General features: G+C 50.0%; 1 protein-coding gene across 3 annotated transcripts in view; it reads left to right on the plus strand.

Annotated features, from left to right (window-relative positions):
• ARHGAP44 (Rho GTPase activating protein 44) overlaps positions 1 to 24778 on the plus strand; it is a 105440-nt gene that overhangs the window by 63433 nt on the left and 17229 nt on the right. For all 3 annotated transcript variants that reach the window (XR_012059437.1, XM_072938397.1, XM_072938398.1), the window contains exons 4-14: positions 126 to 202; positions 4378 to 4489; positions 6252 to 6328; positions 9325 to 9442; positions 13706 to 13774; positions 15856 to 15937; positions 16357 to 16484; positions 19283 to 19394; positions 19778 to 19859; positions 21579 to 21659; positions 24412 to 24525. Coding sequence is in view for 2 of the 3 variants with exons in the window: in XM_072938397.1 (XP_072794498.1) it covers positions 126 to 202; positions 4378 to 4489; positions 6252 to 6328; positions 9325 to 9442; positions 13706 to 13774; positions 15856 to 15937; positions 16357 to 16484; positions 19283 to 19394; positions 19778 to 19859; positions 21579 to 21659; positions 24412 to 24525 (1052 nt within the window). In the remaining variant the exon portion in view is untranslated. The remainder of the gene's footprint in view (positions 1 to 125; positions 203 to 4377; positions 4490 to 6251; positions 6329 to 9324; positions 9443 to 13705; positions 13775 to 15855; positions 15938 to 16356; positions 16485 to 19282; positions 19395 to 19777; positions 19860 to 21578; positions 21660 to 24411; positions 24526 to 24778) is intronic.

The following is a 24778-nucleotide window of genomic DNA, read 5'->3' on the forward strand; positions in this document are numbered from 1 at the left end:
TAAAGTCAATTTGTTTCTTAGCTAATATGACATCTAGGCAAGTAATTGACTTTTTGCTATTTGTAGAATCAGTGGGTGACTGTTAAAGTAGTTTTCCTGACCACGTTTTTTTTTTTCCTTTTCAGAAAAAGTTGCCTTTGACAACACTGGCTCAGTGTTTGATGGAAGGGTCAGCTATCCTGGGAGATGACACACTTCTTGGGTAAGGTGATACCATGCATGGGTTTGTGCCAAGTCTAGGTAAGTCCCCTTCTGTAAAGAGGGGACTAGAACACCTCAGGGAAGCAGTGAGGACACCTGCAGTCTGGCTGGTACTGGATGGGGAAGAAGGAAGGGTTGCCAGTGAGAACTTGAGCCCCCAGGTCCCGGAGTCCTGTTGTCTGTAAGGAGGCAGCTCCCAGAGGGAGAAATGAATGTGGACCTGTTGAGGGACAGTTGAAATCCCTCGGGCTCCAGCAGAAGCAGCTAAGAAGTCTCTCAGTGTCACATGTCAGAACTTACGGGGTTCCCAGAGGAACAACCCTTGCTGATTTTTGAGCTCCCAATAAAAACAAACTAAAAATAGAACCATCCTGAGAGGGAACCAGGAGGCACAGTCAGAAAATAGAGAATAACTATGAAGAAAAGGAAATTTAAAGATTTAATAAAGACAAAAAGTTCTTCATAAAAGAATCAAACAATATTAGGGGGGAAAAAAGAAGAGGCAGAATTGAAGAGAAACCAAATAGAGCTTTTAAAAATTCAGATTGTATTTATTATCATTTAAAAAGTTAATTGAGAGACACTGGAAGTGGTACACAAATGTGGAAATTGGTGAACGTGAAAACAGACCTGGAGTTGCCACTGGAGAGAACAGAACACAGTGGAAGAGGTGCGGGTGTCGGCAGCATGAGATGGAGATCCGGACGGTGGAACACGGGGATGCGGTGTTGCGCGCGGTAGCCGCTCCTGAAGAAGGATGTAGGGGAAGTTTGTGGGTGAATTTGCCTTTTCTAGATTTGAGGAAAAGTGTGAGTCTTAAGATTTAAGTCCTGATTGAGACCAGCAAAAAGAAACCTGGACACATTGCCGTAAAATTACACGTTATTAACAAGAAGGAGAAAATTTAAAGTCAACCAGAGAAAATGATAATTACTTATAAAAGAGCGGTTAGACTGAAAACAGACGATTCGTGAGCCAAAATGAATGCCAGGAGGTGATACTGGAGGAATATCTTCAAGTGGTGAGGGAAAATATCAGATATCTGGTTTCAGTGATAAGCTAAAGTGGGGGGAGTACCTTTTAATAGCCTATGATGGAAAAGAATGTGAAAATGAGCATGAATGTGTATAACTGAATCACTCTGCTGTACACCAGAAACTAACACCACATTGTAAACCTAAGCTAATAGGACAGCATAAAAGGAAATAGAAACCATACTTCAGTTAAAAAAAAAAGTAGGGAGGGTATATAGCTCAATGGTAGAGCGCGTGCTTAGCATGCATGAGGTCCTGGGTTCAATCCCCAGTACCTCCACTAAAAATAAACCAAATACCTCTCCACCCTAAAAAGAAAAAAAAAAGTAATATTAAAATATTTTCAGGCAAAGATTTAGAGAAATTGCTACTTGCCTGTTCACACTGAAAAACTCGATAAGGTTACATGAAATAGGTTATGTCCAGAAGAAAAGAATGAAATGCAGTAGCAAGATAGCATTAAAAAAAAAATAATAATAATGAAGGCGGTGTAGGGGGTGAAAATATTCTTTTTCCCCCTCTTCCCATCTTAGGTTCTGTGCCAGGACCCTGCAAATTAAATTGAACATAGATTAACAAGCATACACATTTAACTCACGTGCAGCGCAAACCCATGGGAGTGCTCAGTGATGAGTAACTTGAAGGGGTGGCTGGAACTTGGGCTGAAGAACAATAATTTTTAGAGAAGTGACACAACAGAGCAAAAGATGTGTGTTTCCAAGGCAACACAGTGTGGGGAGGCAAATACACAGAGGAACTAATGGAAGATAAGGGTGAGTTGGTAAGGTCTGCAGAGCCCTCTGGTGCTGTCTCCAGGCCGATCAGGGTCTCGAGCTATTCCTAGTGATTACTGTCCATCTTCCCTGGTGGAGAGGGAGGGGACACCTTCAAAACTGATGTCTTGCTTTTAGGCAGATAGTGGGAAGGCGGAGAGCTTTGTTGGTATCTGCTTCTTCTCAGTTGCCTTCAACTCAAAATAATCCTTATGCCAAGAGGTGTGTTCCGCTACCCTTCAGTGTAAAGAAATATAATTAAACATTGAATTAAGAAATAGCAATATAATAATCATTAATTTGGGGGGAGGTTAAAGCAACGTGAAACTAAAATACTAGAAAATAATAATACAAAGCTTTGGAAAGGGCATGAGTGTTTCAAGCTCTTGTATGAGAGGAGGAAAAAGAAATTGCATTTAAAGTTAAAGTGAAGTGTGCGTGTTAGAACAGTAAGAGGAACCAAGAAGAGAATAGAAATAGAATATGTAACTTCAAAGTTAGTGAAGGGATGGAAGGGGAAATGGAAAGGAAAAAAACCCAGAGAAGGGACTAAAAGAGAATAAAGTAAGCAAAGAAAAGTGTAATAAATAGAAAACAGGAAGTGAAGGTGACCATAATTACTGCATGTGTGTCTGTAACCGTGCAAGAGTAAATGGAATGCACTCAGGTGTCTGTAGTACAGAGACTCTCGGGTGGAGAAACGTGGAATCCCACTGTACGTTCTTTGTAAGAGATGTGCTTGAAACGTAGTGATGGAGTGAGGTGGAGAGTGAAGGATGGAGGACACAGACTGAACGCACATCTAATTTTGTTCCCTCCCAAAACCCACTACAGTCAAGGGATTTTTTTTTTCTCTTAAAAGACAGAAACCCACAAGGCAGGAAAAACGGGAAAAGACGAGAGCAGGAACCTTACGTGCGCTGTAAAGTGCATGACTGGGAACTGACTTAGCGAGTCCCGGAAGGCTGACTCCCAGGCCAGAAGCAGGATTTGCAGAGAGCTGAGACGCTTCGACCGTGAAATGCTGACCAGTCTGGGGAACTGGCTGCACCAGGGATCTCAGGATTGGGGGGGTATTCGGGGATGGGGTGGCGATTAAAATCATGAACGTGGGTGGGAAGCTACTGAGGTGCCATTTGGAAAACTCAGACCCAGCCCTTATCTGCACCCCAGAGACATGCCCCGATCCCCAGCAGAAGCCTGGAGGCGTATCCTCAGGAGGGGAGAAACAGCATTTCTCAACTGGGGCACTGGTCACAGTGGGGTGCAGGGGTGCCAGTCATTAAGGTATTGCATCTTCAGAAGATAAGAGGAAATCATGCATTCATAGTAATAAAAAAAAGGATGTTAATTAAGAAATACAGGGAAGAAATACTCAGAGATCAAAAGGGAACTCACAGAAATGAAAAACACCGCATTCTCAGTAGCAGAAGGGGAAGAAGTCATCCCAAAAGAGAGTGAAAGACACGGACACAGGAAATAGGAAAGCTGGAAAATTAAGGACCACCCCAGGGAGTGTTAGGGCCGAACAACAGGGGTTCTGAGAAAACGAGAGAGGAAGAAATCATGGTCACAGTTGAAATGATGATCCAGAAGTGCTCCCCAGGCTGAAGGCTGTGAGTTTCTATGTGGAAAGGGCCCCTTGAGCTCCTAAAGCAACAGGAGAAATTAAACCTGTGCCAGGCTCAGCGCTCGTGAGTGATGTGACGGATAAAAGCTTCTACACCTTCTAGAGAAGAAATGGTCACATCCGAGGGATCAGAAGTCTGAGTTCTCGCAGCCTTACCAAGAGCGATAAAGGAAGCTGAAAGGTGATGAAACAGTGCCTCCAAAGCCCTGGAGGAAGGTGGACCGTAGGCAGTAACTTCCCGTCCAGCCTCCCGTCAACACGAGTGTGCAGGGAAACACTGGGGCACCCAGGGGGTCAAAAAATCGCCTCCCCACACCCTGTTTCTTAGAAAGCTCAGTGTGATGGGCCACATAATGAGGCAGTGACCAAGACAGATGGGAATAGGGGTTTAGGAAACAAAGAGGGTGTCCAACCCAGGACGGAGAGAGAGAATCCAGGAAGCTGAGACGAGAGATTGCGGGGAGGTAGCCGTGCCCCAGGGGAGAAGGCAGCGTCAGTCCAGAGGGACACGGGTCCGGGGGAGGCTGAGTGGAGTCAGCTCTCAGCCTCGTGTGGAAACAGCTCACTTGAGAAGAGAACACGAATGCAGCAAGTCCGTGAGTGGATGGCGTGGACATCAGCCACTTCCTTTGCCCTGTCTCGTGGATGTTTGCCTGGCTGGGAGGTGACGGCATAATGACACAGGTCCCTTCTCACCCTGCAGGTGCTCAGGACGGTTTTTTTCTCCCTTCTGTTGCAGGAAGATGCTGAAGCTCTGTGGCGAGACAGAGGACAAGCTGGCTCAGGAGCTGATCCATTTTGAATTGCAAGTCGAGAGAGATGTGATCGAGCCCCTGTTTCTGCTGGCCGAGGTCAGGAGCAGGAGCGAGCCTGGGCCGTTGGGTCCTCCTCCTCTGGCCGAATTGTAGTTCCTACCCCTCACCCTACCCTGTGGTGCCATTTTTCACCGGGGATTGTTACCGCTGACTGCGGACAGGACTCCCCAGCGTGGGGGCCCTTGGAGCTGTGTGCACCCCTCCTCTGCCCACCCACACTCCCCTCTGCTGGCCTTTCCGTGGGTGAAGGTGCAAAACTGTCAGTGTCACTGCTTCCCCCTGGGGTCTCTGCCACCATCACCACCCCTGCCCTCCATGCGTCTCAGATCTTCGTGAAACCAACAAGTGCTGGGGCCCCGTGTCCAGGAGACTCTGGGAGGCCCTCTCCCAGCTTCTGTTTATACAGGGCCCTTCTCTTGGTACTTTAAAGGACTCCAAAGAAAACTGTTTTCTTAAAAAGAAACCTTAATGTGACAGCTCTGGTAGCTTCAACCAGTGAAATTTTTTCAAGTAAGAAGGAAAATCCTTGGGGGTCTCTATCTGCCCTGAACCCAGGCCGCCTCCCAGTCAGTCCCCTGTAACTTGGGCAGACCCACGGGGCGCGGCCCCCAGGGCCGCCTGCGCTGACGGAGGTGCTCTGCCCACCTGGGACTCTTGAGCTCTTGAAATGTGCCCAGTGCAGCTGAGGAACTAAACTTTTAAATTCTGTTGAGTTTTGGTTCATTTGAATTCACAGCGGCATTGTCGCAGGTGGCCGAAGGCGGCGGTATGGGACAGCCCTGCCCTAGACCCTGTCTGGCTGCCTTTCTGGACTGCCCCCAGCCCCTCTGGGTGCCCTGGGGCAATTTCTGGGACAGATGAGTGGGTGATTAGTTACTGAAGGGCCTAGAAGGATTCAGGGAGAACATTCTAGGTACGCTGCTTTGATACGGACCAGCTCTCGGATGCCAGCCTGGCACAGGTCTTCCCCCAGCCTGGAACATTCCCTAGAGACCCTTGCTCCTTACAGACGAGCTCTGGGGTCTCAGCCCAAGCCCTCTGGCAGGTCCGGCCCAGGGCCGAGACTTGCGCGCACCCCAGGCCCTGCCCCTGGGCTGTGTGATGCCGGGTGCCTGGGGACAGGCATCCTTCTTCTGTCGGAAGTCAGTGCGCTCAGTGCCCAAATCGTCCCCGCCTGGGAGAGTGTCCACAGAGCGCTTCCTACAGCAGTGCAGCTCCCTCACATTTTCTCCTTTTAAGTTCTCACGTCCTGCCCCACTTTTGCTGGACCTGGAACCAAAATCCCACACTGGAATGTTCACTAAAGTCATTTTTAGGACTCAGAGCATCCACGTACAACCGCTGTGGAAGAACTTCCTATTGCTGAGAGATGTCATGACGATGCGTATTCATTCTTTAGGGGGAAAAAAAACCTCTTTCTGTAAGAATATGCCCTAATTGCATTCCCCTCAGCACCTCAGGTCTCCTGAGGCCAGTTCCCCGTCCTGCTGTCTGTGTTGAACTAGGTCTGCATGTTCACTGTGCCCGCCTTCTCCCCACCTCGGGCCCTCACGCAGCTGAGCCAGGTGACCGAGTCCCTGCTTTTGCCGGCCGGGTGAGAGCGAGGATGAGGCTGGCAGGGCCTGGCGGATGTCCAGCAAGGAAGGACCAGGGTGCAGCTCAGGCGAAGGAACCAAGAATTTCCTCTGAAAATGAGGCTTGGGGGATCTCCAGCAGACTCACTGGGGCGCCATCAGTAGTTCTTTAGGAATCTGTCTTGGGCTTCAGTTCAGCTATGTCTTTTCCCCTGTGCCCGCAGGTGGAAATCCCCAACATCCAGAAGCAGAGGAAGCACCTCGCAAAGCTGGTGCTGGACATGGACGCTTCACGGACGAGGTGCGGGCGGGCGGCTGTTTGCATTTCTGCTGCTTTGAGGGGGCGGTGATCGTATTGGGCGGGTAGAGGTTTGTGTGTGAACGTTTTCATTCATCAGGGTTCCTTACGCCCATTTGTTCCAAGTGCTGAAGGTCAGGAGAGTGGCTGGGGGTACGAGGCCCCACTCTCAGGGAGGCTGTTTTGGGGGTGAGATGCTAGGCGAGAGAACAAACGCACGAGGCCACTTCAGCAGCCATAAGTCCTATGGATTTTGGAGAGGGGATGTGGAGAAGGGGGCAGCAGGATTAGACAGAGCAAAAGAGAAGGCTTTTTTTTGAGGAGGTGACACTTGATCTGAGACATAAATGGTGAGAAGGAGGCAGCCATGCAAATATCTGGTGCAAAACTGTCCACAAAGGTGGGGACAGCAGGTGCAAAGGCCCTGTGGCGGGAATAGGTTGACGTATTCAGGATACAGAATGAAGGCCAGTGTGGCAGGGGTGGAAGGAGCAAAGGGGAGAGAAGAGGAGCAGAGAGGCAGGTTGGATGGTGTGTGCGTCTTCTCTGAAATGTCTTACCCTTATTTCCAGTCTTTTTCTTTCCACCAGCCTTCCTTAAAGCTCGTATTCTGCCTTCATCTCCCCCAAATCCTAGAGTGATAGCATTTTTCCCAGAGAATGAGGGGGTCATTATCAGGTATCTAAGTGGGAAAAAATGAACTTTCTCCTCTTTAGACGTCAAAGGTCAGGCTCTTCTTAGACAAGAAGCCTTATTTCTTCTCTTAACAGAGCAGGACAGTTGTTGAGTTTACATGTGGAACATCTGGCTGAGAAGACCCTCAAACCTCAAAATTCATGATTAATGTCACTTTTCCCAACAGATTCCTACCTACACAAATGTTTCCAGGTTTCTCTTGATATTTTGCTGTTCAGTTTCCACAAAGGGGCAATTTGGGGTCATTTTATCACCATTTTACAATATAAAACTAGATCCCTTATCCATTACAAGTAAAATTCCTTATAAAGAAAGATGAAAGGTGTATGTTTTAGACTACCAGGGTATTGATTAAAGGACAGAATTTAGGGGAAAAAATTAAGGGGAATAGAGAGAAAAGAAAGAGAAAACTTTGGAAAATGTCTTTGTTTTAATATACATATTAAGGGTAATTTGGGTTTTGTGGGTTTTTTTTAAGTCTAATCCAGATCTGTAAAACCCTAAAAGCCACCTTTATTTTTTACACTTTTATATTGGTTAGTTTTTTTTTTTTTTTCCTTCAGATAGCCTGAGTCAGATGGTGGCGACAACTCCATTCCATAATGTACCGTGGGAGTGTGTTCATTATCTGAGATCTAAATTACAGCCGTGGCATTTCATATCTTATTTGACTAAGCCTGGGAGGTATTAATTAAATGTATCATTTGTGTAGGGCAAACCATTATAAAAAAGAATTGCCCAGGGATTTTTTTTTTTTTACTAATCCTTACCTGTTACCTTAGACTTTTTACATCTTGGGACAGAATATTTTCTTTCTAGTTTGCGCTGAATTCTCACCTTGGATGAGGAACCTTACTCAGACATGTGTCCATCTCTAGAGCTTTAAGCCACCTTGAGGTCCTGAAGTCTTTTTAATTAGTTTTCCCATGGGTGCACTTTTTAAGTGACAGCGAAACCTTCATTATGCTACTGCTTTTTGCTAATAGCAAAGAGAACTTTAATTTCTCCATTTTTGGTATTATAATGCCCCATCCTCTTATGTTTCTCCTGCACATAACAAAAGAGAACGGAGGAATTATTCAGAGAAAACAGTAATTTGATTCTTGTTTCTCAAAATGAGGGTGACATCACCCTTTATGCCTTTACGTTGGCTGGTCCAAGAACCAGCTGGAGCCCGCAGAGCTGTCTGGTTTGGTCAGAACACTGCTGGCCTGCGTAGTGTTTAGAAGACACTATTCAATCTGTTGCCACATTTCATTTGATGAGTTCACTTGACAGTTTCCAGCTTGTCCACTGAAACATCTGGCAACGCATGGCCCTCACTGCTGCCTGGAGCTTATTGGCTCCGACCGCCCGAGTGAACCCCCACCAGGTCCCCCTCCCTTCTCTGCACCCCCTGATTTCCCGAGACCATAGCCAGGCATCAGCTGCCTTTGTCGTCCTGATGACACGGCTGTTTTTCGTAGAGGTGGGAAATCATTTTCTATCTCCTGTCGGTATTACAGGTATGAAATAAAGGATTGGGCAGACTAGTTTTTAAGATACTGACCCATTTGACTTATTCTTCTTCCTTGCTGGGCCCCATAAACTGTTGAGTTTACAGACTCAGCAGGAGAGGACCCCACTGCTGTTTCCTATGAAAGCTACTAGCATCTCAGTGTAATTAGAACCTTCTTTCAGGGCTTGCGTTTGGTAATTCCCTGATAATGACTTTGCAGCCAGAAATATTTGTGCCTCCCCATAAATGTTCCCCAAGGGGCTTCCTTTCCCCAGGGGCCGATATTCTCTGCACAAAGATAAATGTTCAGAAAATATAAATGAGGTATCTACATGTTGATCTGAGGCTGCTGTGTGCTCACCAGTGGAGACTTTTGCTTTCAGATTGGTTTTAATCTCACCCACTAGGCATCTGTGATTGGCTTCAGCCAAGTAGGTGAATGGCATCCTCAGATGCCCACAGGATAGGCAGGGAAGTAAAGGAATGAAAGTAGCCATGCTTCAGAGAAAGTGATGATCAGGTCATTTGGCCTTAGCATTCGGAAGACAGCAGGGAAGACGCTGGCAAACTGAGGACCACTTGCTCTGTGCTGGGGGGCTGCTGTCCTCAGCCCCCATCTGTCCTGCCGCGTGGACACTCGGGCCCCCTTTCCCCTGGCCTAGCACCGGGCACCTCTCCTTCGGAGTGAGGGCGTGTGGTTCCTGGCTGATCCCCATAACCAGCTGTTTCTCTGCCTCCCGCAGGGTCCCCGGGGTGCTCTCTACCTGTCTCACACCTCTCCCCTTTTTCTCCTGTTTCCTGTCAGGTGGCAGCAGACTTCCAAGTCTTCGGGTTTGTCCAGCAGCTCACAGCCTGCAGGCGCCAAAGCTGATGCCCTCAGGGAAGAGATGGAGGAGGCTGCCAACAGAGTGGAGATTTGCAGGGTACCCCTCTCTTTACTCTCTCCACCAGGAAAGACAGGGAGGCCCGAATGGGGGTCCCTTTTTGTTCACTGAGGGTCTGTTAAAACCCGAATACTGAGCCTCTGGTTGAATCAGTGCCCCGAGCTTGCTGGCTGGCCTCTCCAAAAAGCCCTGGGAGCTGGGGCCTTGACAGTGACCTGGACAGGGGACAGCAGCGGATTACCTGTGAGCTCGGCTTCTGCGTGCAGCTCCGTGAGTCGTCTGTGCCCCGGGTCGTAGGTGCCGGCCGCGCGGAACGGCTGAGAGTCTAGACCGTTGCTGAGCCTTGGCTCACCGTTGGTATTACTTTCTCGTTTGCCTTTTACCATTTCCTGAGTCATTTGATGGATCCTTTGCTTCCTGGGAGACGCAGAGCCATGACGCTGAAGTGCTAGCCAAGGAGAGGGTCACAGGAAAGAAAAGCTCCCGCTTGTTCAGAGAGGAGGGCGTTGTTCCCCGGCACGTCGTCTGCCCTCGGGAGTGACAGATGCCCTTCGTCATCCTTGTTCAAATGTCTCTCATCTACTTTCCCCACAGAGGTTTCGGGGGCTTTGTTAGAAACACGCCATCCATGGTTCTCTGTGTATCCATCTGTCTGTATGCGTGCAGATGTGCCGGTTTGGGTTTGGAGCCAAGGCTCTAAGGTAGCTTGTTTCTAGAACTCTGTGCTGGTGCCTATTCTTACTAATGTACAGGTTTACCGGAGAGCAGCCTCTTTGCACGCAGGCGTTGCTGTTCTTGGAGGCTCTGTTGCGTCTTACCTTGTCCTCGGCTTCTGCTTTTACAAGCACCCCGTGCAGGGGGCTCTGACCTTGCATTCCAGAGTCAGATTTTCTCTCTGGAATGAGAAACATCGAAAAATCTTGAAGGGATTCATTATCTCTCAGCCTCCAGTACCACGGAGCCAAGCGAAATAAGACCCCTGCTTCAGACCCACGACTCTTCAGGAGCAAGGCACTGGTCGTTTGACTCCTGTGTTGGTGGCAAATACCTAGTTGTTTTCTGTTCGTAAAGAACCACTCCTCTCTTGTGCCGATTTCCCTTTCACTCTGTGTCTGCTCTACCCACTTACCATGGGGGTGTGTCCTTCAGTTGAATCTTGTTTCTTACAAAATTACTTCCGCTCTAGACCCAGGAGCGTGGTGTCAGGAGGCGCTGCTCAGTGAATATCCAAGTGCATCAGAGTGAAAACTTAACAGCTTCAACCTCCGGTGGCTTCCTGCATTTGCTGTTTTTATCAAAAATATATATTAAATTCCGCTTCAGAGATTTCACAAGTATTACATGTTCATCATATCCAGTGAAAAAATGTGAAAGTGTATTAAGAAAACAATGATTTTTTTTCTTTCCTGCCTCTGTTTGCAAAGAAGGTGACCAGTTGACCTTTCTCAGCAATGTTTATAAAGATGTGCTGTGAGCAGTGCACTTGGTGACAGGCCGTGTGTCTATGAAAGTTATACGAAGAAGGGCGTCGGCATTGGGGCTGTTACATAGCCTCCCCCCACTGTTTGTAACCACAAAGACGCGCACGCATATGTAGCACTGTCCTAGTACTGCTTCTGTGTGCGTGCGCGTGTGCGTGTGCTGATAGGACCGGCGCGTTCCTTATACTGATCTGTCACTTTATTCAGTTACGGCGCATCCTGGACGTCTGTCCAGATTAGTAGCGACAGACATAACTTAGTCTCCTTAATAATGTGCACGGTATTCATAGGAGGGGTGTACCTACCGTGACTTATTTAGCTGTTTTCCTAGTGATCTTCAAACTCACGTGTTCGGTTTCTTTGTCTGGCTTGTTCTTTGCCTTCACAAAAATGATTCGCTCAGCATCGTTACATGTATATTCTTACACGCAGCTAATTTTTTCCCTGTAGGGTAGGTTCCCAAAAGTGATAGTTTTAGGTGGAAGGCTACCTTTTCAATACGGTATACTTTTCAATACGTACTGACAGTTTACTTCTCTAAGAAGGAAGCCGCAGTTTACATTCTCGCCAGTACTACACAGAACTGTCCACTTCACCTCATCTTTCCCTGTTGTGTATGTTGCTCCTGTTTTCAGCTTTTGCCAGTCTGGCGACGGGAAGAAAGCTATTCCTATGTGAGTGTGTTGTTTTTTATGGGTTTTTGTTTGTTTTTTTGGTGGAGGGGCTGGGGGTTGAACCCAGGACCTCGTGCGTGCTTAGCACACACTCTACCACTGAGCTATACCTCTGCCCCGCCCTTCTTCTGATGCTATTGTGACTTTAACTTCCCAGGATATCAGTGGTCCTAAGTGTATCCTTGTGTACTTGTTGGACATTCTTCATATATTTATAGGCATTCTCAGTTTGTCAAATTGTCTGTTTGTATTAGCGATTGGACCAGGATTGGAAATTCAACACTTACCTAAGAGAGTTAGATGACAATTCCGTGTGATGCTGTGTCTGGCACCCAACCCGTGCTCAGCGAATGCTCATTCACGTTTCCCTTTCTTCACTTTCGGAAGCAGAACCCGCCGCAGCATTGACTAATCTGTGCTTGACGCTCTCCGGAGAGCAGATTTCCCCTGTGACTCGGTGTCTTGGTTCTGTTGCCTCGTATGCAAGAACTCTTTAAGGATGTTTGCCTGTCAAGGATCCCGGAGAAGGAAACAGAGGACCCCTCCTACCCTTGCTCACTGAGAGCAGCTTCATCACCAGCCGGTGGGGCTGCTCAGGGTGTCGGGGTTGATGCAGGATGCTCGCAGGCCCCTGAAGCAGCCTCTCCCTGAATCATATCGTTGCCTGCTTTGATTCCTTCAGCGTCTGGGTCAGCTTTCTTGTGCTGTTTTGGTTTCTTCTTTTCCCTTTTTTATTGAAAAGTAGTTGACATACAATATCATGTTAGTTTCAGGCAGCTACGTAATGATTTGATATTTGCATACGTTATGAAATGATCACCCCAAGTTTAGTGACCATCTCTCCCCACACAAAGTTACTACGGTATTACCGACCATCTGCTTTATGCTGTATGTTACATCCCCAGGGCTTATTTATTATATGACTGGAGGTTTGTACCTCTTAATCCCTCCCACCAATTTCGCCCACCTACCTATATCCCCTTCCTTTCCGGCAACCATGGTTTGTTCTCTGTATCTATGACTCTGTTTTTGTTTTAATTCCACGTAAGAGATCATGTGGTATTTGTTTTCGTCTTTCTGACTTACTTCACTTAGCGTAATACCCTCTGGGTCCATCCATGTTACAAGTGGCAAGATTTCATTCTTTTTTATGGCTGAGTAGTATTCCTTTGTGTATATAAACCACATGCATTCATCTAGCGTTGGACACTTGGGTTGCTTCCACATCTTGGCTATTGTAAATAGTGCTGCAAAGAACACTGGGAGGCTGTTTTTATATTTACCTCAACCCCAAACATTATAGACTCTTCTCTCCTCAACTAAGCATCTTGTCTGAAGATCTACCTTAAAGCTACCAAACAGGGAGCAATGTGAGAGATCACGTGGCATGTGCAAAGTCGACATGCTCAAAGGTGGGGTTAGGGACACAGTCTACAGCTGCTCAAAGTGCTCTTTTATTGTACCTTGCTGGGGTGTTTCTGTGAAACTGGAATCTGTCCTCATCGGGGGGGAACGCTTTCCAGATTCAGATGTAGTGTTCAGCCGTTGCCCCCAGTCCCATGAAGAGCTGAGTGGTGAAGGGCTGTTCACACTGTGAGATTCGTATGTGATGCTGGGGGAGGCCAGGTTGTTTGGAAGAGCTTCGAATCAGCCGTCCTTCCCCTGCCCACCTGTCTTACCCAGCTTCTCCCGGCTTGGTGTGTTTCCGTCTCTTTCCCATGTGCTGGTGATGAGCCAGTCAGTACTGACAGTGAAGGAGAGCAAAGCCTTAGAATCATCAAAGGGAAAAGATAGCAGAACGAGGAGAGCAGAAGCAGCTTGTACCTGGCGGGGCTGCTGCAGACAGCGCGCCTGCTGCAGAGACAGAGGGAAGGAATTTGCACACAACTCTCCAGCACCTGCTTTCCCAGCTCTGCTCGTGGTCCACGTGTTAAAAGCCCTGAGACGATGCTGACATAGATCCTCCTTACGCTCATTCATCCTCTAGAGCCGTGGTTGGGAAGCGTGGGCATGGCCACGGGCAACATTTGTAATCTGTCGAGTATTCTGGAAAGTGAGATGAAACCATGGTTACAGGCTGTTTACTCTGTGATGTCTAGACTCCTGCGTTAGCCACTCTCTACCTTGCTGTGTTTTACCCCCCGCAGGACCAGCTCTCGGCTGACATGTACAGTTTTGTGGCCAAAGAAATCGACTATGCAAACTACTTTCAAACGGTAAGGGTCCGGGGAGGTGGGGCTGCTTGCAGTCTGTCTGCAGCTGTCTGGGTGTGGACAGGAAGGAACGGGCCTGGAACCGAGCGCCTCTCTGTTGGGCACATCCCCAAAGTGGGCGGGGCTTTGGCTGTTCCACCTGTGAATATCCACCTGTGAATAATTCCTGCCTTCTGTTTCTCCTTGTAAGGATTTCTCCAAAACCCTCAGAATAAAATTCAGCCTCATGTGCAAAGATGGTTGCAGCTCAGTGATCTCTGGCAGTGGTTCTCAACCAGGGGGGATTCTGTCCCCTCTTCCAGGAGACGTTTGGCCGTGTCTGGAGACATTTTTGACTGTCACCACTGTGGGGAGATGCTGCAGGCCTCTGGGGGATGGCGGTCAAGTTTGCTGCTAAATATCCTGTAACGCACAGGACACCTCCCACAACAGAGGGTCATCCAGCCCAAAATGTCAGCAGGGCCAAGGCTGAGGAACCTCAGCCTGTGATCAGTAAGGAGCTTGGGACCAAGAAGATTACCCTAGTCCAGCACGTATTTGCTTTAAATCTAGATTTTTGCCCAAGACAATGACAAATAGGTGAACGAGAACTGAAGTAGCCTGTCTGCCTGTCTCTCAGCTTAGAGAGTAGATTTAGAGGTCAGAAAAACAGGACCTGAGTCATCCATGCTGGAATAATCTGGTCCAATAATTAGGACCCGGGCTGTTTATCAGGGAAAATACCAAGCTGGGGGTGGGGGTGGGGGGGAGGAGCCCGTGCGAGAAAAAATACAAATTGAAAATCCAGTTAGGCTCACCTGCTTTTAAAGTTGGGGCTAAATTCAAATCTAAAAACTCTTCTTGATGGTCAAGGCAGTGACAGGATGATAAGGAAGGGTGGTGAAGGGAGGAAAGAGGAGGAGGAACCCTGAGAAGTTTGGCTGCTTGGAGAAGCGGGCGCAGAGCCGGGGCTGCCGGCACCCTGCCTGCACGTGCACCGGTGGCCGAGAAGCCCAGTGTTCCTTCCGCCCCGAGGGAGAGCTGATGTGCGTTCCTTCCAACTTAGAAAGTTTATTTTAAAAAAGTAGTATTTTTTTTCAGATATATTCCACTGGTTCTATTTGTGAAGATAATACTCACTTTTAGAGTTTCTGAAACAGGTGATGTCATTGGCATCCGTACAAGGCTGCCTCGCCGCCGCTTGGGTACCATGTGTTTCAGCACTCTGGGTTTCAGAATTCCCTTTTAGTTTTGCTCGGGGGTCATCGTACCTGCTCACCTCACCAGACGTCTCAGCAGAGTGACCCCCTCCTTCTTCCCTCACGTGTGCCCAGTTTGGTGTGTTTTGTTTTGGGAGGGGTTAGAGATCCAGGAAACAAATGAAGTTACTGTCGTTCACTAGTTCTCCTCTGCTCTTACCAGCGTTTCGGCAGCCGTTTTTAGTAGTGGGGTGGTCAAAACTGAGCACCTGGAGGAGTTTGTGCTTGGGACTGCATCACTCCAGCCAAGGCAGTTTTGCCTCCCAAGGTCCTTGAAAAGGATTGTGGGTCAAGTCACATGTTTTCCGACCAGTTACATCTTGAGATCATCTTGCAGAAATCAAGATACAGATGCTCATGGCATCAGCTCTATCTCATAGGCAAATGGTTTTTTTTCCTTCACTTTTCAGTTTTGTTAGGTAGAATTGTTACAGTTTGACTGCACATATACAATGTATTGCATGTAAATACATATACACAGTATACTGCACATATTTTTTTAATTGACATACATGTACTGTTCATCGTTTGTAAGAACAGTTCAGAGCTTTAGCTTTGTAACAAGTGGTTTTCTGAATGTGTTCTCCACAGCGAGTCTTATATCACTGCGTCTCTCTCCGGCCCCTTTTGCTGTGAGAACTGCGGGCAGGGTGCTCGCCCGGTGGGGTGGCAGGGCAGGCAGGCTCAGCTCTGGGGTGCCCCCCTCTCCCTCCCTGATCCTCCTGCCGCCCAAACTTCCGCGGTGGTCACTTCTCGGCTGCCAAGGTTATGGGGGGACCCCGATGGCCCAGCAGCCCTGCTCGCCAGCCCTGGCCGAGGGTCACACTCGTCTTTGTGTTCCCTCAGCTCATCGAAGTGCAGGCCGAGTACCACAGGAAGTCGCTGACACTCCTGCAGGCTGTGCTGCCACAGATCAAAGCACAACAGGGTGAGTGCCCCCCTGGTGTGGGGCGGGCAGCGGGGAGCCTGCTTCCCAGGGGAGTCCCGTGCCCCATGCCTTGTCCGCCTTCCGCTGGACCAGGGTCACATTTAGATGAGCTGCTGGACCTTCTGCAGCTGGTGCCTCGAGCCAGTGGCTGCAAAGCACGTGCACACACGCCGCCCCATGGGGGATGAGTCGGGTGTGTGTGGAGGTGCATGTGTGACGTGAAGCCCCATAGCTCCGCCTGTAGCGGGCTGGGCGTCCCCCCCAACCTGCTTCTCCCCGTCGTCCCCCAGAACCACAAGGATGGAGACTCCCCTGGCCTTCCATGTCTTTGGGAGATTTAAGAGAGTCAGCGTGACCAGAGGGGAAAGAGATCCCGCAGGAGTGAGTTCCGCTGACCCCTCTCTCGCTCTGCCCCGCAGAGGCCTGGGTGGAGAAGCCCTCCTTCGGGAAGCCCCTGGAGGAGCACCTGATGATCAGTGGCCGGGAGATCGCCTTCCCCATCGAGGCCTGTGTGACGATGCTCCTGGAATGTGGGATGCAGGAGGAGGTAGGTCTGGGCGCAGCCAAGCGCAGCCTCGAGCAGGTCTCGTCACCCATGCGATGTAGCCTGCAGGCCTCCTCCTCTATTACCGTCCCCGCCCAGCCCCACAAATCCAGACGGTGAGGACACGGAACAGCCCCCTCTCTCCCAGAGCTCGGACCAGTCCCGCTCTCTCCCGTGAGCCTTCACACTGCAGGGAGAGCGGAGGACTGGGACACAGGTACCGCTGGCCCTGAGGACCCCACAGCCCCACTCCGGCCGTGCTTTCTGTGTGTTTAACACGATCGCAGCACTCCTCTCCTCCTCTTCCTTCCTTAATTTAAAAAAATACGCCTTTTAACCTTTCTGATTATAACTTTTCTATTGAGATCCTGAAAATATGATTGAGGCAGACATTAGAAAGTCTTGAGGGCCACATGTGGAAAAGGTCTATGAGAAATTGGCGGCTTGTTTTTATTGCTGTGCAAACCGTTTCCTGGGAGACAAACTTCCTCTTTGGGTTCCTACAGAGGCACTGTGAAAGGGGAGGGTATAGCTCAGTGGCTGAGCACATGCCTAGCATGCACGAGGTCCTGGGTTCAATCCCCAGTACTTGCATTAAAAAAAAAAAAGTGAAGAGGCCATATACAAATCTCTACTCTGCCTTCCTTTGATCTGATCAGCCAGCTGGTATTTATTTAGGGCCTTTATTACTGAGCAAAGTATAGAAGAGTGAGATGGGGACTTAGGAACTTATCGGGGAGGGAGGTGAGCCTGGCATATTGCAGATAAACCTGATTCAGACCAGTCTCCAAGCAGGTCGAGTCTCACTAGGTTGTGGGGGTCGTGGTTGGAGGGATGCAGCAGAGGAGGAAGACGGTGAACCTTCACCTGTCCATCGGCCGCCCCCCATCAGCCAGGCCTGTTTTAGATGCAGAAGGAATGGGAATAAATGCTTTTTTCGAACCATGTTTTAAGTGCCAGGCCTTTTCATGTATGCTATCAATTAAAAAAGGAGAGAGGGACAGTTTCGTGGAGGGAGGTGAACTGGGCCGTTTCTTTCCCCGTCACTTGTTTGTAATCGTGCAAAAGCTGAAAGACCTAAAGGTAACGAGCCTCCTCTCCGGCTTGTGGTCCGTCTGTGCCACCTCTGCCTCCGCGGCCCCCCACAACCCTGCCTCCGGGATTTGGAAGCCAATCCCAGAGATTCTGTCACTTCACCTGGACTGCTTCCGTGTGTGTCTCTGAAAGCTAATGTTTCTAAATGTAACTACGATGCTATTATATAAAAAAGTGAAAACAGAGTCTTGTGTCTGCAGATGTCTGATCGGCACGAGCAGATCTTGGAGAACAGATTCTCCGGCTTCTCCCGTCTTGTGTCTTGACTCTTTACAGGTCCATTCTGGGCCTCTGCCTCTCCCCAGACCTCACTCTTACCCGCGTTTCCCCTGCTTTGCGTCCTGTCTTCTTTAATAACATATAAACTCAGGTTGCTCCAAGTCTAGAAAAGTCTCTTTCAACCCAACCAAAGCCTCACCCTGCCCTTCACTCTGTGGTTGTGTTTTGTGCTCCCCGCTGTCTTAGCATGACTCTCATCAGCGGCTTCTGCCTCCTCACCGCCGTTCCTCCTCCTGTTGCCTCGGTCCCTCCTGCCCGACCCCTCACCAGGCTGAAGCTGCCCTCTGTGGTCCCCGGGGACCCCCACCGCCAACTCCCACGGTTGAGTCCAGCCTCCTCTGCTGTTGCTGCCAGTGAAGTTACTAACAAAGTCTTCCTTGCCTCCTGACACACACAGACACACGCACAAACACGCACACATACACATAGCCATGAGCGCACGCACGCACGCGCGCACACACGCGCACACACGCCTTGTAGATGTGCCTGCATGCATCCACTCCTAGACCTCCACGTCTGTCCAGGTCTTGTCAGATTCTTCTCTGAAATCCTTTTTTATTGAAGTATAATTGCTCTACAATATTATATATTACAGCTGTACAGTATTGTGATTCACAATTTTTAAAGGTTGTACTCCATTTGTAGTTTTTATAAAATACTGGCTCTTTCCCCATGATGTGCAGTTCCTCCTTGTAGCTTATTTTATACCTAGTAGTTGGCGCTTCTTACTCCCCAGCCCCTATTTCCTCTCCCCGCCGGGAACCGCTGGTTTGCTCTGTGAGTCCGCTTCTTTTCGTTACCTTCACTAGTTTGTTGTATTTGTTAGATTTCACATACAAGTGATACCATGTGGTATTTGTTTTCCTCTGTCTAAGTCACTTCACTTATTATAATGCTCTCCAAGTCCACCTGTGTTGCTACAAATGGTGAAAATTCGTTCTTTTTTATGGCTGAGTAGTATTCCATTGTATATAGATACCCACAACTTTATCCATCCGTCAGTGGACACTTAGATTGCTTCCATATCTTGGCTGTTGTAAATAATGCTGCTGTGAACATTGGGGTGTGTGTATCTTTCCGAATTAGTGTTTTTGTTTTTCTACAATATATCTTAAATACAAGAGGACAGGAAGTCGAAGTGTCCAGGGTTCATTATCTGACAAATACATACTGAGTCAGAAAGACGAGCCACCCCCTTGGGGTGCAGGGGGCGCAGCGGTGGGCTAGGCCCGGGCCTGCCGTCCGGCTGCTCGCGTCTGAAGGAGGAGACGTGCAGAAACCAGCAGCTGTGGCACCGACACAGGGCGATGGGGAGGGCGCAGCTGGAGGCCTCGGAGGATGGGCTGGGCAGACGGTTGGTCGGTCAGGTTTGCTTCTGCGCCTCTGAGCTGTAGGCCGTCGTCCAGGGACCCTCTGCTCTGTCGCAGGGCCTTTTCCGAGTAGCGCCGTCGGCCTCCAAGCTGAAGAAGCTGAAAGCCGCCCTGGACTGCTGTGTGGTGGACGTGCAGGAGTACTCGGCCGACCCCCATGCCATCGCAGGTGCGCCCGCGGCCCTTGTGCTGGTGGGGGGCTCCCGGGGAAGGGGCGAGCGTGGAGGGTGTGCAGCCATATGTCAGGGACACTTAAGAGGGGGCCCCTCTCCAAGCTCCAGATGTGTCCACTCGGGGCCCCTTTTTCGACCTGGTCACTCTGGCCCTGGAAGGACAAAGGGTTGATGTTGGGAGACACATTGTGGGGGGAGGGCAGGGCGATTGCCAGCCCTGGTCCCACCGCCACGCCAGAGCTCCCAATCCACGCATGGGAGCTGCCGATTGGCCTTGTCACGTGGTCTGGAGAACCGTCCCCACAGGGGACACTGGCTGCGAGAGCCTGTCTCTGCCACGTCAGAGTGGCTCACGGCTCGCGTGGTGTTTCCCGCCCAGGGGCTTTGAAATCTTACCTCCGGGAGTTGCCAGAGCCTCTGATGACCTTTGAACTCTATGACGAGTGGATTCAGGCTTCCAAGTGAGTCACACCGCCTTTTGGGGAGCGCCTCGTGGGGTGGGGTCTGCTCGGAAGTATTCACTGAGATTATGCAGCATGCAGCCTGTGACGCAGCAAGTCCCTTGCTTGGTACTTGTCGTGGGACCCGCTTGTCCGTGTGCCCAGAGAGACGTCCTTGTGCATGGATGTCGGCTGCGCTGTTACTTTGAATGGCAGAGGGAAGAATGGTTAAATAAACTGCGGTGTATCCACATCGTGACATGTTCAAAAAATTGGCAGCACTCTTAACGCTAACATGTAAAGGTAGATTTATTTTTGAGTGAAATAAAACAAGCTAACAGGGACACCCAGGAGAGTCTCTTGTTTTAAAAGGAAGAAAACACCCAGCACGCTCTAAACAATACAGTTTTAAGAGGCCTCTATACCTGTGTGAACGCATGAAAGAAGGTTCCGGAAGGGCCCCCGCAGGCAGATGGCAGCAATTCCTTCTGGGGGAAAGTGCAGGACAAGGGAGTGGTCAGAGAGGTCTTGACCCTCATCTGTAATAGTTAGAAATACAGCTGCCTGGCGCTTTGTACAGACCCTCCTGTAAACAGCTTGCGCCGACGCCACGAGGGAAGCCCTTTTATTAACGCCCTTTTACAGATAAGGAAAGAGGTTCTTGGAGATTCAGTAGCTGACCCAAGACCACAGGCAGGTTGGAACTGGTTCTCCCAAGACAAACCCTTTTTGTCAAGCTTTGGCCAGATGACGATTAAATAAGATTTGTCACCTTCTGTTTCTACATGAGACCTTGGGTGCTCAGTTCAGGGTCCTGGTAAACGCCTGTGTTGCAGGATGCTCACCTCTTCCTCAAGGCAGAACCCAGGGAAAGGGGAGTTCTTCTCGCCTGGGCCAGGATTGGAGGAAGGACTTCAGGGCACCCAGCAGTGACCACTGCCCCGCCTTGGGCCCCGGATCAAGCGATCAGAGCTGGGCCTCTCCTGCTGGCATGTGCTTTTCAGTTTTTCTCCAGAAAAAGGTTCTTTTGAGCTTAAGGCCTTCCTACCATGTAAGCCTTGGTGTAGATTTTCATGAGAAGTATATTAAAAAGTATTGTCCTATAAGTAATTTCTTTTAATTCTTAGACGGTTTATAAATAAAGAGCTCCTTAGAGCAAACATTTTTTTAACTGTTCACATCCACTGCTTTTTTGTTTGTTTTTTGTAGATTAGAGAATCTTTTGGTCATGGAAATTTTCCGTCTCTGAGTGATGTCTTGAAGGGTCAGATTTCCTTATTTCTCTATGAGTTCATGTGTTTACTTATTCAGAAGGTGTTTATTGAGCTTCTGTTATGTGCTAGATGCCAAGAAACTTAATGTGCATTAAATATGCCTGTGGAGCTGGGCGATCAGCTGCCGCCGTGGTGCGGACGCAGGGTTGAACTCCTGACTGGCGTCCCGTGTCTTGTTTCTGGACAGAATTGCCCTCCTGGCCTCACCTGCGGTGCTGGCACACATTCACCCGGGACCTGGAGCGGGTGCGGGGAGTTTTGTTAAAATAGCACAGGCAAGACAGAAAGAGAACGTAGCAGGACGATTAGTAATAACCAGACATTTGAATTGTCACAGCTTGCTGGTGTGGTCACTGATGACGGCTGACTCCCTTTTCTCAAATGTCACGAGGGCTGGTTAGTGTGAAAGCCGGGGAGACTTCACTGGTTCACGCTCACCCGATGGCTTTTCCTGTTAATTTCCCAGCATTCAGGAGCAGGACAAGAGGCTGCAGGCTCTGTGGAACGCTTGCGAGAAGTTGCCCACGGCCAATCACAGCAACATCCGGTGAGTGGACACTGGACACTCGGGGGCAGGGACATTTAAGCCTCAGACACATGGTTCCGGCCTGAGGGCGTGGGTGAGTGGCAGGCGTGGCATTTTATGGTGCCCGAAGAGTTGTCTCCTGTCCACCTCAAGCCACCCCAGGAGGTTGTGAATGACCGCTTCACAGATGAGGAAACAGACAGAAAGGGGCTGTGCGACTTCACAGGCCACCCGACCTGTGTGGCTGATGCAGTTCAGTTCTTGGGTTTTCGAAGAACAAAGATGAACGCAAGGTCTTTTCAGATATCAGGGGTTTGTTGTAAAGATAGGAGCTCGCGGGCGCCTGGGAGAGGCTGAGCCAGCCCCGAGCAGGACTTGGCAGGTGTGTCCTGGAGCTGGTCTGCACCGAGAGGGCCCAGGACAGGCGTCTGGGGCTCCCCTCGTCACCGGCGGTTTTCCCCGTGCCGTCTCATCGCTCGCTGCTGCTCTGGGGATCTTCCGCCTTCCCAGGTTCCTCTCCTTCCCACTTCCTGCTTCCTCATCACTTTGTCCACCCTGAGCTGCTCCTGGCCCCGCCTCTCCCCGCCCCCACCTCCTTGGAGCTTCTTTAGATGCAGATTTTCAGCATTAGCTTCTCTGGCCATCTGCCTGATTCTTTATTTTCCTGTTGAAAAATCCCAGGAGTGGAGGGAGGGTAGAGCTCAGTGGTAGAGTGCCAGCTTAGCATGCATGAGGTCCTGGGTTCAATTCCAGTACCTCCATTAAAAAAAGACAATAAAAATAAATAAACCTAATTACCTGACCACCCCCCCCCAGAAAAAGAAATCATAAAAAAAAAATCCCAGAAGCCTCAAAAAACGTAAACATAGAATTACTGTAGATCCAGAAATCCCACTTCTGGACGCACACCCACAAGCTTTGAAAGTAGGGGCTGGGTTGTCTACACCTACACTCACAGCAGCATTATTCACAGTAGCCAAGAGCTGGAAACAGCCCAGATGTCCAGCGATTTCATGGATGGAGAAAACACACACAAGTTGCAATATTCAGCCTTGAAATGGAAGGACGTCTGAGTCTTGCCTCAATGTGGGTGAACCTTGAAGACGTTACGCTAAGTGAAAGGAGCCAAACACAGGAGAAACCCTGTGTGATTCCATGTGCATGAGCTCCTGGGAGGGGTCCAGCCCCCAGAGACGGGAAGCGGAGTGATGGTGGCCCGCGGCTGGGGGAAGGTAGTGGTGCTGGGGGGTGGGGTCATCAGCCAGGACAGAGTTGTGGTTTGGAGTGACGACAAAATTCAGGAGACAGACAGTGGTGATGGTTGCATAAGTGTGAAAGTACTTAATGCTACTGAGCTTCACACTTAAAAATGGTTACAATGGTAAATTGTATATATCTATATTTAAAAACCACAGTTTAAAAAAAAAATTCCAAGGGCGAAAGCCAGACCAGCACAGCTTGTCCCGTGTTGCTGACTGCAGCCCTCGGCCCCTGGCCAGCCCTGGATTGGGCGTCTCAGCTCAGACCCCATGTCCCGGTCCAGGCGGGTGTGGCCTCTCGGACAGACAGTATGACCTGGTCCGAGAGGCTGTGGGTGGAGGTGGCGCAGTGACAGCGTAGGGACCATGTGGTCCTGAAGGAGCCGCTGGACTGTGATCCGGGCAGAACGGAGCTAAATCCCCTGCCTGTGTGGCTGAGGGTCCGGGCCCCCGCCGAGCCTGGTGGGTTTTGGGGTGCTGTGGGGGAGCTCTTTCTGGGCTTTATTTGGGCATAGCTCACGCATTGTCTTTTTTTTAAAATAATAGCTTTATTAAGATACAACTCATACATCATTGTCCCTTTTGAAGTGCGCAGTTGAGTGGAGTTTGGAGTATTTGCACAGTCGTGCAGCTGTCACCACTTCTACCTTTAGAACATTTTTGTCACCCCCCAGAAAGAAATCCTGCTCCCACTGGCAGTCACTCCCCGTTTCTGCCCCACCCCCGGCCCCTTGCAGTCTCTCCTCTTCGTTCAGCCTCAGGCAACTTGCCTCCGCCGGGCATTTCACACGATGGAATCGGACAACACAGGGTCCCTGGGTCTGGCTTCCCTCGCTTTGCATCGTGTTTAAGAGGGTCACCCATGTGGTAGCACATGTCAGTAGTTCATTCCTTTTGAAGGCTGGGTCGTACTCCAGTGTTGGCTGAACCCCATTTTACTCATCTGTTCATCCCTGAATGGAAGTTTGCGTGGTCTCCCTCCTCCGGCTGGGATGAATCATGCTGCCGTGAACGCTGGTGTGCACCTTCGTGTGTGGACACACTTCTCCAGGGGTCTCTCTAGTGCTGGGCCAGGCACTGAATCTGGGTTTACCTTCTTCACTGGCTCTCAGAGCCCCACCGAGGTTAACCCCTGGGGACACCACCCCCCCGTGCTGTGGATGTCCCCGCCGATGACTCCTGTACACCGCTTCTCACCTCTGCACACGGGGAGGATGGCGGGCGACAGGTGTGAGAAGGAGGGCGTTGCATTCCTGAGTCAGAAGGGAGGGCGGAGAATGTTTCTGGCCAGGGTTAACCGGAGCAGATGTTGATCCCAGATGAGTGAGAGCTGAGTCGGTGTGTCTTTGGAGCATTCTTGTGTCTGACACACAGCACGTCTTGAGTGCATTGCAGGACATGTGAGTCGTCTTGTCAGTGAGATGTGCTCCAGGGGAGAAGTTTCCGCCCGGTGCTGGGGGAGCGTGGCTGGGATTGAGCCCTAGTTAAACCTGGCCCTTCTGCCTTCCTTTCAGATACTTGATCAAGTTTTTATCCAAGCTCTCAGAATATCAAGATGTGAACAAGATGACTCCCACTAACATGGCAATTGTGTTAGGACCCAACTTGCTTTGGCCACAAGCGGAAGGGTGAGCACAGCGAGGAGGTCGTGTGGGGGTCACGTTTGCGGCCGTCAGGGCCTGGGCGGGCCGGCCGGCCGGGGCGCCCGACAAGTGCCGGCCTCGTTTGTTGGCCAGGCTGCATTTCGGCCCGGCCTGCTCCGTTGTGGGCTCAAGGGGAGGCCCGGAGGCCCAGAGCCTCACAGCTCATCGTCAGGGTCGTCTTGGAGCCCCAGGCCTGCACGGAGGGCCTTCCCTGAGCTCACCTGAGTCAGCACGTGCG

Source organism: Vicugna pacos, chromosome 16, assembly GCF_048564905.1.
Source record: "Vicugna pacos chromosome 16, VicPac4, whole genome shotgun sequence".
Lineage (NCBI taxonomy): Eukaryota > Metazoa > Chordata > Mammalia > Artiodactyla > Camelidae > Vicugna > Vicugna pacos.